We start from the raw sequence: 17,861 nt of genomic DNA, 5'->3' as shown, positions 1-17,861 counted from the left end.
ATATTTTTTTACTAAGTTTTTTACCACCCCTTGCCCTTTTCGAAACGAATCACCATGATGGGATTCAAAATGAAAGTTCGAGAACTTGCTTTTTCATCGAAATAGTTGTCATTGCACTCATACATGGCACATCTCGTTCCAGGCATACCTAACTATTTTTTAATGTAACTTATTCCACTGGAAAAGGTAAAAGAAATGTATTCCTTACCTTTACCTATATTGTTATGTGTAATGATTTGAGCTTACCTCCTAACTAATAACACCGCTAATAAGCAGCACGAATACAAAACTTTACAATTTTAAAGAATTTGTTAAAGCTTAAAAACACTGTTTTTTCCAAGTTTTTTTTTACAGAAATACAATTTACAAAAAACATAAGCGCCCTACTCACTAGTAGATTGGGCAATCCTAATAGGTTTACGATTCTTGGACCTCGCCTGATAATTCTTCTTCTCATTACTTAACACCAATAGCCATTCGGCACTAAACTTGGTTATGTTTCTGCATTATACGTGGTGTGTTGAAAAAGTAAGGTGATTTTTGTGATTTGGCAGACTACGTATATGTCCAGTCAGTTTGCACTTTTTTTTGTGAGAGAAAAACGTTAGGCGTGTGTGCTCGTCGATTTTCTGCTGTCACATAAAATGGAACAAAGTATTTGCTCATGTTTTTTAGACTTCGACTTGGGTCCCACACAGCAAAGGAGTTCCGCAACTTGCTTCTTCATTTTTGGTGGGCCCATCTACTCTGGACACTCGCCCATTGCTAACTTCCTCCAAGAATTTACCAGAGTAGCACAAGTGGCGTTGCATTGGTCATTCGCCAAGCACAGAACATTGATACTTACGAAGCTACATGTGCTTCTATTTAAAACATCGAAAGGTTGTCCTTCGAAATCTTTTTGTTCTTAAACTTTATTGCTTATATAACTCAAGCCAGATTCGTGTTTTGTGCCAATCAACCAAACAATTGTATTACATTAAAAAAGCAAAATATTGAATATGAAATATTTATCGTTCGACTAAAAGGTTAGATCCATGGGTTATTTATTTTTAGGTAGTTTTAATTCTATACCTAAAATATTCAATCTATTCTGGACACTCTCCCATTGCAAACTTTCATTAAAGATTAACCATAGAAGCAAAGGTGCAGAACATCCTCTTCTTCTTAAGTTAAGCATTCGTAATTCGCCAAGCACAGAATATTGATACCTACGAAACGAATGGAAGCGGAGAGATTTTGGTAGCGAAATGTGCGGCCATTAGCAACATCGAAAGGTTGTCCTAAATCTTTTTGTTCTTAATCTTGCTTGTATGAACCAAGGCAAGTTCATGTTTTGCGTCAATTAATCAGTCAATTATATTAAATTAAAAGAGCCAAATATTAAATATTGAATATTTATTGTCCTTCCAAAAAGTTAGACCCAACGATTATAAACTAACTTTTTTATATATAGGTAGCCCTCAATTCTATATATAAAATATTCAAACTAGAAAAAAGCATTAATAACCATAGTTAACCAGTTTTTAATTGGCATTGCCAACTTCCATCAATGATTTACCAGAGTAGTAACGGTACAGAACATGCTCTTCTTTTGTGAAGAAATGCCAAACGTCGGCCATTCGCCATGCACAGAACATTTTTACTAAGTAAGTTAGTTTGTAAAAAATACAGTTTTTTAATTTATAGAAACTATAGACCTTTCCACCAATTAATTGACTGTGGACCTCAGCGTAACCTAGAAATATTTCTTTTCTTCTTCTTTCCACAATTGACGTAACGTCGGGCAAGTTTAATAGGGACGCTCGCCCATTGCCGACTACTATAGAGAATTTACGACTTTTTTTACCTAGAGCTGCAGCACAGTACAACGGTACTTGATGAGGACGACTATGCACTTCTTTTCTTTACGTAATGTTGGGTAAATGTATTAAGGACGCCGGCCCATTGCCAAATAATATTGAGAAGTTACCACATTATAATTGTATCCTTTTTTCGGGCTTTAGTAATCGCTTACCAAGGAAAAAAGTATTCTGCGTGCATCAATCAAACGATTAGATTAAAAAAGAGCATTTATTGCGACAAATGACAAAAGCCTAGTTACGTACACGAGGGGAAAAAAATCACGCAAAGGAATGAATCACCAATAAATTAAGAAGCCACTACGTTCACTTTTTCTTCTTCTTCTTTTCGCTGGCGCCGCCGCCCATCGATTCGTTCTTCCTCTTTTGCGCCGACTTGGACATTGCCTGATTCGTCGTTCCGCTAATGGAACCCATCTTGGGAGTCTTCTTCTTTTTCTCGTTCTTCTCCCTTTCCTCTAGTTCCGCGTTTTCCCGCTCGATGAGCGTGATCAGCGTGTTGCAACGTCTCTGTAGTTCCATCGCCGTTCGTGACTTCAAAAACCAATCGAATCTGAACTGGGGAGACGCACGTACGGCCGCCCTCAACTCCTCGTAAACGTTTTCTCTGTCGAATCCCAACTTATGGAGCATACAGACTAAAAATCTGTCTTCTTCCTCCATATAGTTTTTACCTTTGTTGTTACCGTACGAGATTCTTAGTTGATGGAAAGGGGCGCGGTATCTGCAACGATTTATTTGCCACAGTGACCTACGTTACCGACCCTGCGACTTTTTTTATATATTTCAAAATGGAACGCATTGTACGGTTTTTTCAAATTTCATAAAAGGAAATATATTAGTGTCATATTTTATAATTTACTATTATTATTACAGTTTTTTATGAGTTTTATATGAATTAAAGGTTCCTGTTTTGAAAATGTTTTCTTTTTCTTAAGAACTACGATAAAATATGTGATATGTATGACGTGACGAGATATATTTTTAAACAAATAAAAAAAACTATTATCATATGTCCTTTTAAGATTCGTTTTTTTTCTGACATTTAGAATATTTGCTCTAAATCTTATCTACTTTTGCTTTTGTTAAGTAAAATTATAATATGAGTAAAGATTTTATATTTTACGAATTTCTGATAACCGATTCCACCGTGTCAAAATAGATAACCACTTTCAAATACGATTATTTTTCTTGGAAAAAATTAAGGGCTTAAAAATTTGCAATTTTGAATACTAATTCAATTTGAATTAGTTGTACTAGTTATGGAATTTGAGTTATAATTTGTATCAATTAAAGAATGAGTTGTATTACTAGTTATGGAATTTGAGGTATTAATTGTTGAATTAGTAGTAACAGTCCAGGAATTAGTTGTGTAAGTAAAGGATCGAGATATTAGTAGAATTAGTTGAGGATTTGTGAAATCTGTGGTAATAGTCGAGGTATCAGTTGTGGAATTAGTAGTAATAGTGCAGAATTTAATTATTTTAGTTAGCTTGCTTAAAAAAAAACCTCCTGCTTTATAAATCCCCATTAATATTATTAGTGCCATTAGTTAATGAATTTGAGGTATTAGTTGTGGAATTACTAGAAACAATTCAGAAATTATTCATTTAATTAAGTTTATTTGAAAAAAAAACACTTCTGCCCTAATTTATAAATGAGATATTGTTCGTGGATTTACTAGTAATAGTCTAAGTATTAGTTAAGCAATGACTTATTAGTAGTATTGGTTAAGGATTTTAAACTATTAATCGAGTTTTATTAGTTAAGGAATTTCAGGTAATGAAATTACTAATAATAGTCGTATCAGTTCAGGAAATAGAGGTATTAGTTAAGGAATTTGAGGTATTAGTTGGAGAATTAGTAGTTATCGTCCAGATAACTTAGTTAAGTGACTTGGAAAAAAAGACCTCTGCCCTAACTTATAAATCAGAGCCTCATTCCTATTATGTTGTATTAATTAATTAATTAATTAATTAATTAAGGAAAATAAAGGATTATTCGTGTAATTAGTAGTAATAGTCAAGTAGTTGTGTTAGTTAAGGAATTTGAGATATTTAGTAGTGGAATTAATAGTAATAGTCGTATTAGTTCAGAAGACTGAGGTATTAGTTAAGGAATTTGAGGTATTAGTTAGGGAATTAGTAGTTATAGTCCAGATATTATTTCTTTTAGTTAAGTGTCTTGGAAAAAAAAGACCTCTGCCCTAACTTATAAATCAGAGCCTTGTTCCTACTATTAGTTGCATTAGTTAGTAATGCCATTAGCTAAGGAATCTGAAGTATTAGTAGTAATATTCCAAACCTAAGTAGCATTACTCCACCCTATTCGACACGACTTACCTCGCCATCTTCGCGTCCAACGCGCGCTTAATGCTCGCCCTCCTCTGTATCTTCGCCTCGCCCCTCTCGATCTGCGCCATGATCCTGTCGATATCCTGCAATTCGTGGCAACGTTCCCAGAACACCGCCGAATACTCCATCACTTCCTCGGGCGTCTTCCCCTCCACCTCCTTGGCGATGTTCTCGATATCGTCCCTGCCGTACTTCTCGTTCGCCTTTATGAACTGATTGAAGTCCCTCTTGCTCCAATTGGTGAAGCCCTGCGTCAGCAACGTCTCCTTCTCCTGCTGCTCGTCTTCCGTCAACGCTTCCGAATCGTCGATCTTCCTCTGCTCCTCCCGTTGCTGTTTGCTCGCGTCCGGGCCCAACTCCAAATTCTTCGGAACCTTGTAACCCAACGATTTACGGTAATAGTAGATCTCTTGGTCCAACAGTTCGAACAGTCGCGGCGGAAAGAATTGAAAATCTTGCACGATCGGTTGTTTGGGGGGTCGGGGCGCTTTCGGCGCTTTCGGTTCCGAAACCCTAAGGGCTTCCCTGAAATACGCGTCCACCGCGTAGTTCGCTTTGCGTTCCCGTTTCGGCGGCTCGATCCAATTGCTGATCCCGATGGTTTTTTGTTTCTCGCGGTAATCCTCGCCCTCGAACTGGTACACCGACTCCGTGGGCGTGTCGACGGTGAAATTGCGAAGGGACGACTCGCCAAGAGATTCCATCTTCTGCGCAAACTCGGCCGTCTGCAATGTGCGACGTTTCGCGATAAATATCACAAATAAAACACAGCAAAGGAAGTGTCATTTACAAATCTTGGGAATTAATGGTAATAGTGGAGGAACTGGTAGTAATAGTAGAGGTATGTGTTGGATTAGTCGAGGAATTTGAGATACTAGTAGTAGAATTAGTATTAGTTAAAGAATTAGAAGTAATAGTCGAGCTTTTAATTGTACTAGTTAAGGAATTTGAGATACTAGTAGTAGAATTAGTATTAGTCAAAAAATTAGTAGTAATAGTCGAGGAATTAGTTGTATTAGTTAAGAAATTTGAGGTATGAGTTGTATTAAAGAATTTAAGGTACTAGTAGTAGAATTAGTATTAGTCAAAGAATTAGTAATAATAGTCGAGGAATTACTTGTATTAGTTAAGAAATTTGAGGTATCAGTTGTACTAGTGCAAGAATTTGAGCTACTAGTAGTTGAATTAGTATTAGTCAAACAATTAATAGTAATAGCCGAGGTACTAGTTGCATTGATTAAGTAATGTAGTTCGTAGTAATAGCGAAGGTATTAGTTTTATTAGTTAATTAATTTGAGGTATTACTTAAATTAGTTAAAGAATTTGAAGCACTAAAGTAGAATTAGTATTAATCAAAGAATTAGTGGTAATAGTTGTGGTGTTAGTTAAGGAATTTGAGGTATGAGTTGTATTAATTGAAGAATTGGAGGTACTAGCAGTAAAATTAGTATTAGTCAACGAATTAGTAGTAATAGTCAAGGTATTAGTTCCATTGGTTAAGGAATTTGAGGTATGAGTTGTATTAATTGAGAAATTTCAGGTACTAGTAGTAGAATTAATTATTAGTCAAAGAATTAGTAGTCATTGTCAAGGTAACAGTTGTATTGATTTAGTAATTTAAGGAATTTGTGTTATTAATTGTATTACTTAATACATTTGAAGTATTCGTTGAGGAATTAGAAGTAATAGTAATAGTCAAAGGGACTACAGAGTGACTAAACGAATAGTTTCTTTGTTTGCGTGGAGGAATTTTGGTCTACAGATCTTGGGAATTAGTGGTAATAGTAGAGGAATTGATAGTAATAGTCAAGGTATTAGTTTTATTAGTTAAGAAATTTGAGGCATTAGTTGAATAATTAGTTGTAACAATCGAGGTATTGCTTGTTGTTGTAGTACTAATACAACACCGGTAGATTGGGGAGGAATCCGGAAATGTACTCGCTCAAGGGCAAACAGGCTCTAATTCTTCAAAAGTATATGAAATCATAAAATAAAATAAATAAAATCAAAACAAAAGAACAAAATAAACGTTATTTGGTTTCCAACAGTTGTATTAGTTAAGGAATTTAAGTTAATAATTGTATTAGTTAAGGAATTTGAATTAATCGACGAATTAGTAGACAAGAATTTGAGGTACTAGTCTAGGAATGAATAGTAATAGAGTAGGTATCAGTTGTATTACTTAAAGAATTTGATTTAGTAGTTGTATTAGTTAAGGAATTTCAGGTAATAGTCAAAAAATGTATATCAATAGTCGAGGTATTGTTTTAGTTAAGGGATTTGAGTTATTAATTCTCTTAGTTGGGAATATAAGATACGCACAGAGTAGTAGTGGTAGTCAAAGTATTAGTTGTAATGAGTTGAATTTGAGGTATTAAAAAAAATCCTTAGAGGTAAATTGAATTCTGGACTTGTTGCATTTTTGACTGATATGCTTATATAAAATGCTTTTGAAAAATTTTCAACTCCGGGACCTAGTCTATTAGCCACAAGCATAAGTGGATGAACTCAGCAGTCTTTATAAAAAGTGCAGGTAAGTTCTATACCTTACCAGGTGAATAATACATAGGTTACGTACTTTTTTCTAATAAAATAACAAAAAGTTATTTGTATTTGTTAAAAAAAATCGACAAACTGTTCAAGCTAAAGACTGGTGATGAACTAGTGATTTTAATTGGGTAGTAGTAAAATTTTCAGTATTTTTATATACTTAAGGTTCCAATTTTTAGATAAATTAGAAAAGCTTATATATAATATATAATATAATATAATAAAAAATGTTCGTAAAGGAAATAAGAACATTAATATGCATTAAAGCAATTAGTAACCTAAAATGACAAATTTAAACGCATTACTAGGAACTAATTATTTGATTTCATTACAGAATGTTTGTTTGCAAGTTCATACAGCCCCTTACTGATTGACTTGATGATTTTACTGATTTTATTTTAATGTATACTTCGCAATGCTGTTTATATATCATCAAAAATATGTTTCCAATGGGCGACACCGAGACTAAGAGACCATATAATATAATTTACCTTCGCCTCCCCTTTCTCGAGAATGGTGTCGATGTCTTCCTCGGTAATTTCCGAATCTTTGGAGGCGAACACGTGGTTCGCCCCGTGACGAATCATGCTGAGCATCTCGTCCTTGTTCAAACTCTGCGCCTTCGAGTCGGCCAGCCGACCCTGCTGTATCACCAATTTGTCTAGTCGGAGCTTCACCTCGGCCCTCTCCACGATTTTCTCTTCGACTGTGTTTTCGGTTATGAATCTATTAAAAACAAAAAGTGACCAGATGTCTATTTTTTTATTTATTTATCTATTCTCCTTTATCGTGTAAAAAGATGGGAAACATTAACACAGACAACGTCCACACCTAAATTCCAATCAACATAACAAATTAAAAGCGTTAAAAATCGAAATTGAAGCTGTTACCATTGACCACTTCTTTTTCAAATCTATAGCAATCATTTATATTTATTATATTTATATATATTATATATTAGGTCAAGAAATTAGTATTATTAGCTGTATTAGTTAAGGAACTTCAGTTATTAGTGGTATTAGTAAAGGAATTAGTAGTAATGATCGAGGAATGAGTAGTAATAATCAATATATTAGTTGTATTGGTTAAGAAATTTGGGGTATTGTAGAATTAATACTAACAGACGAAGCATTACTTGAGTAATTTTAGTTATTAATTTTATCAGTTAAGGGATTGACGGTATTAGTCGAGAAATTAGTAGTAATAGTAAAGATATTAGTTGCACTGGTTTAGGAATTTGAGGTATTAGTTGTGGAATTGTGGAATTGGTACTAATTAACTGCATTATCTAAGGAATTTAAGGTATGAATCGAGGATTTTGTTGTATGTATTTGTTGTATTGGTTCAGGAATTTGGGGGATTAGTTGTGAAAATAGTAGCAATAAGTAGCAAGTAGCAAAAACATCCCGTTATGCCACACATCATTTCTTGAAGCCACTTTTTAACGAACTTGCCAGAGGGTTAAGATCATTGCCATTTACGCGTACTAAATACAAAATAAAGCGTTTTTTAATTTGCAACACTGTAGTGTACTGTAATATTTTGTAAATGACCAAAAAAAAATCAGTTTTCTAGAGTTTTATTAATTATTTAATTAATTAATTTTAATCGTCGTATGACGATTGTTTAAACCTATTTTTTCTGCTACAACATAATGAAACATTGAAGTGGAATTAGTCGAAGTATTAGTTGCAATAATTAAGGTTTTTGAAGTGTTAATCGAAGTCAAGATTTCAGTTGCCTTACTTAAAGGATTTGAGTTATTAGTTGTACTAGCTAAGGAATTTAAGTTATTAGGAACTAGCAGTAATAATTGATGCATTAGTTGTATCAGTTAAGGAATTTAGGTTAATTGTATTAGATAAGGAATTTGAGGTATTAATCGAGGAATTAATTGCATTACTTAAGGATTTTCAGTCATTAGGAGTTCACCGTCAATTGGCCACATCTTAATTGACTAGTCCAATTCGATGAAAACGATTGTAGAGTGTTATCTATCATTATTTAATAATAAAATGTATAATCCTCTCAAAGAAATCTCCGAATATGATACTTAACGATTCAGGGAATATAAATTGCATTGTATTTTTAAAATTATTTCGGTCAATTGACTGGCCAATCAACCATTTGTCATAGACGAAGTATTAGTTGCATTGATCAAGGAATTGGAGGTATTAGTTGTGGAATTAGTAGTAAAGGTATTAGCTCCATTCGTTAAGAAATTTGGGGTAATGGGTAAAGAGTTTGAGGCAACAGAAGTTGGAATTAGCAGTATTAGTTCTATTAGTTAAGTTAAAATTTAAATTAGTCGTGGCAGTTATAGCCTTTGGTAGCCTTGTAGCGAGGCCCCTTTTCCAAAAAAAAAAAAAAAAGTGAAATAACTATTATTTTCGAAAACGTGCTGAAAAACGACTTACCGGAAAACCCTCACTTGTTTTTTCTGCCCGATCCTGTGGGCCCTGTCCATCGCCTGCAGATCCATCTGCGGGTTCCAATCGGAATCGTATATGATAACCACGTCCGCCGTTGCCAAGTTTATACCCAGCCCGCCGGCCCTCGTAGACAACATAAAAATAAATTTACTGCTGTCGTCCTCGTTGTATTCGTTGATTTGCCTCTGTCTATCTTCGTGGGGCGTCTGACCGTCCAATCGACAGTACTGGTAGCACCGCCAGTGGCAGTAGTCCTCCAGGATGTCCAACATCCGGGTCATTTGGGAAAAAATCAGCACCCGCGAGCCCTGTTCTTGCAGTTTGGGCAGTAACCGATCGAGTACCACCATCTTGCCGCAATTGTACACCAAGTGCTCATCGGTGGTGTACGGTGGACCCGGTTCAGCCCCGTCGAACAGGTACGGGTGGTTGGTGCACTTGCGCAACTGCATCAGGATGTTTTGCAGGCGCATTTTTTCCACCTTGCCCGCCCCGTTGACTACGTCTATGTCTTTGAGGAGGACCTTCGTGTACCACTCGCGTTGCATTTTACTCAAACCGACGTACACCTTCACCTCTTTTTTGGGCTTCAGTTTCTTTTCCACCTCCGACTTGAGTCTCCTCAGCAGGAACGGTTTGAGGACGGCGTGCAAACGTTCCACGAGACTATTATCGCCGAGACACTGGTTCGTGTTGAACCAAGCGTCGAAATCGTCGGACGAATTGAACACGTCGGGCAGTAAGAAGTTTAACAACGCCCACAGTTCGTGCAGGTTGTTTTGCAGGGGAGTACCGGTGAGCAGGAGCCGGTTAGTCGTTTTGAACTCCCGTAGGATCTCCGAAAGCTTGGATTTTTCGTTTTTGATGCGATGCGCTTCGTCTATGACCATGTAACGCCAATTGAACTTTTTAAACACGGACTTTTCCTTAATACACATTTCGTACGAGGTCACGCACACGTCCCATTCACCAGGCATCAACACGTCTCTGATGAAGGAGTTCTATAAACAACAAATATTCGAGACCTGCATGAAATGCCGGTGCTGAAGAATGATACTTTTTTAACGACATTTCGTAAATATCCATGAATAGGAATGAAAAAAATGAATTTTTTATGACATCAAATGAGAACCATAAAGTGTATTAACCAACTGCTACCGGGCAACCCTTTCGACACAATAAAGAGTGATATTCACGTTTAGATTCTATGTAAAAAACAACTTTTTTATTAGGAGTATCAACCCAACGATATAAAAAAATTACATATTTCGCATAAAATGAAGCTTTAGTACATATTTTTAGTGAATATTTTCTATTATGCGAGCATAAAATCGCATATTTTAGATTAGAAATGAAATGTGCCTGGAATATTGTGGACTTACTATTTATCGCCTTCAAATCCCGTTACGTAAGGATTAAGCCCGCGTCCCTTTCCTTATTTGACGCTTTTATCTGATGTGATTTTAACAACCTCTTCTGAAAATTATCACTGATGGTGCTTGTGATCGAATAAAATACATCCGACCCTCTTCATATGTATGGTCTGTTCATAGATATAAGAAAGTGAACAATAGCTTTGGAATGGGATTATCCGAGGGTGGTTATTAACATACAATGCGACAAGATTATTACCTAAAGTTTCGGAATGTAAATTCAGGTAAAATTGTGGTCCGTCATAGAAAATAATTTTATACCTGCCTGTGTTTAATATTCTTTGGTTTGGTATACTACTTAGTTTAAGTTTATTAGCAACAATTCTTATTTCGTGTGTAATACAGCGTGTGTTGAATCGTGAGCGAATTATGCAAAATATGTGCGAGTTCAGTGTATCTCAGGAGATGATTAAATTCTAAGCAAAGTACGGACCTGTTCGGCCATATTTCATTCTTACAGCTCGTCCGGGTCTTTCCTTGATTCGTATCAGTTAGTCACTTTCTTATATCTATGAACAGACTTTACCTTTGAATTTTTCCAAGCATTTTAAACATTGAGAGTGAACTATCATTGCATTCAAAATGCGTAAAGTGAATTATCATTTGGTGTCTATTTGGATTAAATATCATAAAGAGCTATCTTTGGAACAAGAAGAAGTATTCTGCAAGGCTTGTGGAAAACTGGTAAGTTCTCATTAATTAATTTGAAATATGTAACTCAATATATTTTAAACATTGCAATAAAAATTTTTATATCAAGCTGATTTATTATTAGATAATTAATAGTATACAATACGTTAAAATGAATATTTATGTTTAAGGTTGCATACTTCTCTTAGTCACACACGCAGTAGCGTATATGACCAAAGCAGGTTTAAATTAAAAAATATATATAAAAATTTAATCCACGTGGGGGCATGAAATAAATAGAGTTGCAGAGGAAATTAGATGTTAGTTTCCATTAGTTAAGGTAAAACGTAAAAAAAAAATTGTTATAGCACCTCTGAAAAATGTAAACTTATAGATCAGTTGAAATATTTCAAAGCTAATTTTAGTTTTTTAAGTGGCTTTCTTAAAAAATTAAGTATTTTTTTTTATGTCTAAAAACTGTAAATATAATGTTGTATTCTATTTTCGTTGTTTGACTATTCTTTGCTTGATTTTCAGTAAACAATACATGTAAAAAAAAAGGACATAAAAGTACATAAATGGTAGAAAAAAGCATATATTTGACATATTTCTTTGGACAAACATTTTTTGCCATAATTACTGTGGAAAATCTGGAAAATCGCCACGACTGAACAGAAAACATCTTGCTTATCAAAACGCCTGTAATTTCGTAAGCCAAATCTGTGACGAATCCCTAGTATAGAAAATTTTGCCGCTAACTACACAACTAAGAGAAACTTAGCAGAGCATCATGCGGCAAATGCAGCGGATTATAGATCGAACTTCAAAAAGAAAAACCTCGCAAGGATAATATACAAAATCTCTAGGGATTAATAAAACTGGGAAATGGAAAATGACTGGGCAATTGGGGTTTCGAGAGAAGCCTGGCAGAATTTTGCTTGCAAGAAATTCAATAGCAAAAAACAATGTAGGCCGACTTGTAATTACCTTCTCAGAATTCGTTACCCTAATAATTTAATTACCGAGAACCTGGTCGTATTTGTCGATTATTTGAAACATTAAATGTAGCTCCTAAATATTTATATAAAACGTTCCTAAGTATTGTTATTTTTCAAGTGTCTATAGGTCTTTATAACGAAAAAAAAAAGCAGTCCCTTCAATTTCTCTATATAGAGTTTCGACTGTATATAAAATCGTACTTGCGCTTGGGGCCATCAAGGCGTTAGCATCATTATTGATTTACGATTAGAAAAAAATTACAAAACGTTTTTTTGGGATTTTTACATTGTACGTATTTTTTACGAGATCAAACCTGCTCATAAATCATTGGCGTGCATAAAATCTTAAAATCAAATAAACTAGAACTAATATTTCAAAGTGCTGCACACCATGTGACAATCCATTTTAACTATGCCATATGGATACGATAGCACCCTAAATTTAATAAGTACCTCCTTCCTATAAACATTGTAGTATACATATATTTAAGAATCGTGTTCATAGTGTCCATAGTTCTAGTGGTATGTGAGATTTACGAAATATTGTATGTTATTGAGCATTGTCATTAAAACAGTTTTATTTTTTCCTGCGACAAAGATTATTTTATATAAGCATACCCTAGTTTCTTGATCCCCGATTAAGCAAACAGCTCTCAAACTCGGGCACCACTTCTTAAACTCATTCATCCAATTAGAGAGAGTCGATTTGGGCACGATGACGATGTGGGGCCCGGCAGTGTTTTTGTAATGCTTCATGAACCCCAACAAGGATATAGTCTGCAATGTCTTCCCGAGACCCATTTCATCGGCTAATATCCCATTAATGCCATTCTCGTACAAGGATATCATCCAGTTCAAGCCCCTAATCTGGTAGTCTCTCATCTCCCCGCCTTTGATATAAAATGGGGAAGTTTCGAATCGAATCGTCGGCTTGCATTTCGCGTTTGTTTCGGCCAGCAGCTCCTCATCTTCTTCTTGTTCGGTCTTCCTGTGCCGATGACTGAAACAATAGAGCACGCGATGTGGACGTCATTATAAATCGAAACTCGAAACCGCCAACATACTCGGAAGCGTCCACTTCTTTTAATTTTTTGGGTCGTCCGGTTTTGGGTTTTGTGGGCGTCTTCGACTGGTTCATAAAATGCGAAAATATTTCGGTTTGTTTGAGCAGAAAGTCAAATCTTTTGCCCCTATCATTTTCCACCTTCGTATCGAAATCTTCTATCTTCGAATTTGCGTCCGATGAAGATTCATTGTCATTCAGCTGCTAAAATACAAACAATTCGGCGTTTTTATCCATTAAATTGGAAGATAATTATTGTCTTACGGTACTCTCATTTTCATTCATTTCAGCTGATTCGGGTACTTCTTGCGACTGAGACATCCCAAAACTCAACGGTCAACTCAAATTTTGTAACACGACAGTCACAGAGACGGCTATTAAAAAATCAATAAAAACATCATCTCACTAACCCGTTTAACTGAAGAATTTAAAGACAATATCCCAAAACCACCCACAAAGTACGCGGGAAATGGCAAGCGAGACCATCAGTTTATAAGACAATGCTGACCATAGTTAATGACGATTGGTCACTTTTGCGTTTTGCTTTTTTATACAAGGATCACCAATTTTTTTTTATTGCTCACTTTGAAATGTTTTTGACTGCCTTGAAACAATTTCGAATTAACCAACAAATAAATAATGCGGTAATTCCTACTTTAAAGTAGATGGTGAAATTTTAACTATGATCGTCGAATGATACACAGCTTCCCAGAGTTGCCAAACCTGTTTTTCTCCAATTTAAGCAGGAAATTACGTAAATTTAATGCTGTCAGTTTCCAACATATAACTTAAAAGCAACGCAATAAGGATGGATGGGCTCAATTAAGTTGTCCAGATAGTTTCGCAATGAATTAGAAATACAACAATTTCCATAAAATGGAAAAAAGAAAATAAAATTGAGGAACTTGCAATATATCTGAAATGGAAAGTTGACAGAAGATTTGGCAACAAGCTATTATAAAATCCTATGGGTGAGGCAACTTGCAATTGTTATTTATATTTATGGGCATAAAAAAAAATTGCAGCGCGTCTACTACGAAAAAATACATGCATTTTTAACAGGTAAAAGTACGTATATTAAAAGCACAGCTTTGCGGTATTATTATAAATAGTTTCTTATAGAAAAATAAAAGGCAAAAATTCTGTTACAAAAACAAGCTTTGTTTAGATAAGTATGCGCATTTACATTGTCAGTCAGCATAACCTTTACCGTACTAACAAAATCAAAACATAAACAGAAAATTTTATTGATAAGATTGCAGAACTATCACTCCTGAACTTTGACTGTCCCGTCAGTCATTCCGAAATATGCCTTTTTAGCCATTTGTACGAACAAACCAATCTCCACCACTCCCGGTATTGAGGATATCTTGGTGCTAACTTCGTTCCAATTCAAATTCTGATCAAATTCTTTCCAGTCCAAAATAAAATTGCCATTATCGGTCACAACAGGTCCTGCTTTCATTTTCGCCAGTCGAAGCTCTATTTTACCACCGTATAAACTTTCTAACCTGTTTTTTACAGGAACATAGGCCATTGGCACAACTTCTATTGGAATGCCTTTGCGATATTGATCTCCCAGTTGACTAGAATTTTTGGTATGGTCGGCTATAATTATCAGTTCATCCGCACAACTGGCTACGATTTTTTCTTGCAAAAGGCAACCACCGCCACCTTTGATGAGATTGAGGCTTTCGTCTACTTCATCGGCCCCATCGATACATACATCCAACTTATAATCTATATCTAAATCAGTTAAATTTAATTTGTACTTGATTATAAGCTCCCTCGCTTGAAACGACGTAGGGACGCATCTGACATTCAGATTTTCATTCAGAACCCTCTGAGCTAACCGTTCAACTGCATAAATAACTGTTGAACCACTGCCGATACCAACAACATAACCAGATTTAATATGATTATCTACCGCTTCGTAAGCGGCATTTTTTTTGGACTGTTCCAAAGTAGACATGGCTCTTAAAATAATATCACGCCGACCAATATTTCTGCTTAAGCGACAACTAGCGCTACAAATCATGGGAGAAACAAAAACAAACTTTTAAAAGTGCGGACCACATTTCTCTTAATATTCTATTCTCCCAAGTCTACAAAGGGCACCCGCCCATTAGACCATAGAATATATAATTAAATACAACTTAGGAAAAGCTTCGTAGCATGCAACATTTATAATTATTTCTTACGAGTGACAATTGGCAAAAGCATATAGTTTGAAATATTTGATATTGAAATAAATGAGATCAGAATCCGTTGAATGTCGATAATGGGCGAATGTCTTTTTTAAAATTACCTATTTAAAAGGTCTTCAGTAGCATACATCACCGCTTGACACAGAGGTTATTGTGGTTAGATCTTTAGAAAATTGATATTTTACATACCTCTTGTTGTATGGGTTATAATTCACGTTTTTGAGTTTGGTTTTTGACGATTGAAGAGCCAAACAAACGCATGGTAATAAATAACTTATTTCGTTGCAAGGTTTTTTCATTTAATTTCCAGACTACCCAAGGTCGGAAGGCAGTTCCCCCGAGAAAAAAATCAGGCCCCAAATTTGAACTGACAGAAGATCAAAAAAATGATATTAAAGAAGCGTTCGATCTGTTCGACACCGAAGGCAGCGGCAAGATCGACTCGAAAGACTTAAAAGTGGCCATCAGAGCGTTGGGCTTCGAACCCAAGAAAGAGGAAATAAAAAAAATGATTGCTGATATCGATAAAGACGGTACGGGGAAAATCTCCTACGACGATTTTTTAAAACTGATGTCCGTTAAAATGGCCGAAAAGGATTCCCGAGAAGAGATCCTAAAAGCGTTCCGGCTATTTGATGATGACGAGACCGGTAAAATAAGTTTCAAAAATCTGAAACGGGTTGCCAAGGAATTGGGGGAGAATTTGACGGATGAGGAGTTACAGGAGATGATAGACGAGGCCGATAGAGATGGAGATGGTGAAATTAACCAAGAAGAGTTTCTCCGCATCATGAAAAAGACGAGTCTCTATTAGTCCACAGTCTTACGCACACGGCTGACTGTTACAAAACAAGAATATTAACCGTTATCAAAATAATTTGAAGTTAGCTGTTAACATTATGGAAGCCTACATATTTTGAATTAATATTTGTTTTTATAAAAACCACAAAATAAATACCGAAATATGTCCTGTATATTTTTTATTTATACTGTTCAGAATATATTTTTATACCTTTATTAAAGTGTATCGAATTTTATCAATAAATCAACTTAATTTGCCTTGATCTACTATAAAACAACTTTTTATGAAAGTAAAGCTATAAAAAATTACCCATAACCTAGAATCCAAGATTTTGAATTTAAGGATTCTGTGACGTAGTTTTCTTCAGAAACTCGAAATTTTTCATATAACAAACTAAACATGCGTGTGTGTGTATGCTTTTTCTAGACGCAAAATCAGTGAATGGATTTTCTTCTCAGTTATCTTATCGAAGTTTGATAGCATCGGTTCACATCGTTTTTAGAAAATTTCTGCCAATAACTTGTGTTACTATACGTTTCAAAAATTAAGTAAAATATCGCCCGATACCAATTTTAAATGTGATATATTTGAGGAGCATTATATTTTCTGCCTTTGTCCATATTAATTACTATTTAAGTGGTAGAGAACCCAATTAAATAGAGCCACAACTACCACCAACCCGAAAATCCACTCTTACAGTCGCAACAAAAAAATTGTTTTTTCAGTTACATTTAATTTTAAACAATAACGTGAGCTTGAAATGTGTACTTGGGGACCATCTTAGACGTTAACCCTCATTGGCCTACGTGCCAATAAAATGATTGGATTTATATTGAGACTTACACAATATTGTTGTAGTTTTTCTGGAAAATTGATTTATATTTGTGAAACGTGAAATCGTCCTCTGAAATCCGGACATTGTTGGCAACGTTGCGTCGGGTCGAGTTGATGTTTTTGTCACAGAACACTAGCGGTCTGTGCCATTATTATTTTCAGTATTGTTATGATTAATATACGTTTGTATTGTTTTTGAGAAGAAAATGCCCACGTACCAGAAAGTTTCCCGTGTTTGCGGGTAAGACTATAATGAATTAAACGAGGTTATGTACGGGTAAATGTTGCCGTATTTACAAATTAATTTAAAATATTTAAAGATGGTTTAAACAGGACTCACAGTCATAACATAATTTCTGATTTCGATACTTTACTGTGTTTTTTCAAGGCCCTCTATGCTTTAACTCTTTTTTGTCTGAAGGTCTAATAAGATGCGGACATATTTTGAAAAAAAAAACTGCCCCATCCAGACATATTGACGCTATGTCAGCGGCCATGTTTCCCTTTTCAAAGCATTTCCATAATTGCTTCTGACGTTTCTCTATTATCAGCATAGGTCGACAATGTTGTAAGTGTCCTAAGTGTTAATTTTTTTTTTGTTTTTTTTTTTTGAAGAATTAATAATTAAGACGTATTGCAAATACAAAGCATATATCTTTTTTTTGGTATATTTTTAAAAATTACTGAAATTCAAAA

At 35.0% G+C, this 17,861-nt stretch overlaps 3 protein-coding genes across 4 annotated transcripts; 1 reads left to right on the top strand and 2 right to left on the bottom strand.

The window, feature by feature from the left end:
• Window positions 1-2,072: 2,072 nt before the first annotated feature.
• LOC132704584 (chromatin-remodeling complex ATPase chain Iswi) lies at window positions 2,073-13,973 on the bottom strand. 2 transcript variants are annotated; one of them, XM_060674677.1, is made up of 7 exons: window positions 13,587-13,973; window positions 13,324-13,523; window positions 12,878-13,259; window positions 9,184-10,199; window positions 7,258-7,492; window positions 4,205-4,941; window positions 2,073-2,586 (listed from the first exon to the last, which is right to left on the bottom strand). In XM_060674677.1, the coding sequence occupies exons 1-7, from the start codon at window positions 13,641-13,643 to the stop codon at window positions 2,169-2,171; spliced, it is 3,045 nt and encodes a 1,014-aa protein (XP_060530660.1). In that variant the 5' UTR covers window positions 13,644-13,973; the 3' UTR covers window positions 2,073-2,168. The 2 variants fall into 2 exon arrangements, with proteins under 2 accessions (XP_060530660.1, XP_060530659.1); XM_060674676.1 differs by having other exon boundaries at window positions 13,324-13,526; window positions 13,587-13,972.
• Window positions 13,974-14,353: 380 nt separating this feature from the next.
• Window positions 14,354-15,399, bottom strand: LOC132704590 (ribose-5-phosphate isomerase). Its single transcript, XM_060674686.1, has one exon. The coding sequence runs from the start codon at window positions 15,358-15,360 to the stop codon at window positions 14,590-14,592; it is 771 nt and encodes a 256-aa protein (XP_060530669.1). The 5' UTR covers window positions 15,361-15,399; the 3' UTR covers window positions 14,354-14,589.
• Window positions 15,400-15,517: 118 nt separating this feature from the next.
• On the top strand, window positions 15,518-16,588 carry LOC132704591 (uncharacterized). Its single transcript, XM_060674687.1, has 2 exons — window positions 15,518-15,791; window positions 15,840-16,588. The coding sequence occupies exons 1-2, from the start codon at window positions 15,789-15,791 to the stop codon at window positions 16,341-16,343; spliced, it is 507 nt and encodes a 168-aa protein (XP_060530670.1). The 5' UTR covers window positions 15,518-15,788; the 3' UTR covers window positions 16,344-16,588.
• The last annotated feature ends 1,273 nt before the right edge of the window (window positions 16,589-17,861 follow it).

This window comes from Cylas formicarius, unplaced genomic scaffold (genome assembly GCF_029955315.1).
Source record: "Cylas formicarius isolate icCylForm1 unplaced genomic scaffold, icCylForm1.1 PGA_scaffold_7__23_contigs__length_41026272, whole genome shotgun sequence".
NCBI classification, from domain to species: domain Eukaryota; kingdom Metazoa; phylum Arthropoda; class Insecta; order Coleoptera; family Brentidae; genus Cylas; species Cylas formicarius.
Note: the sequence above shows the minus strand (reverse complement) of the source record. Positions and strands in the feature narration are given on the sequence as shown.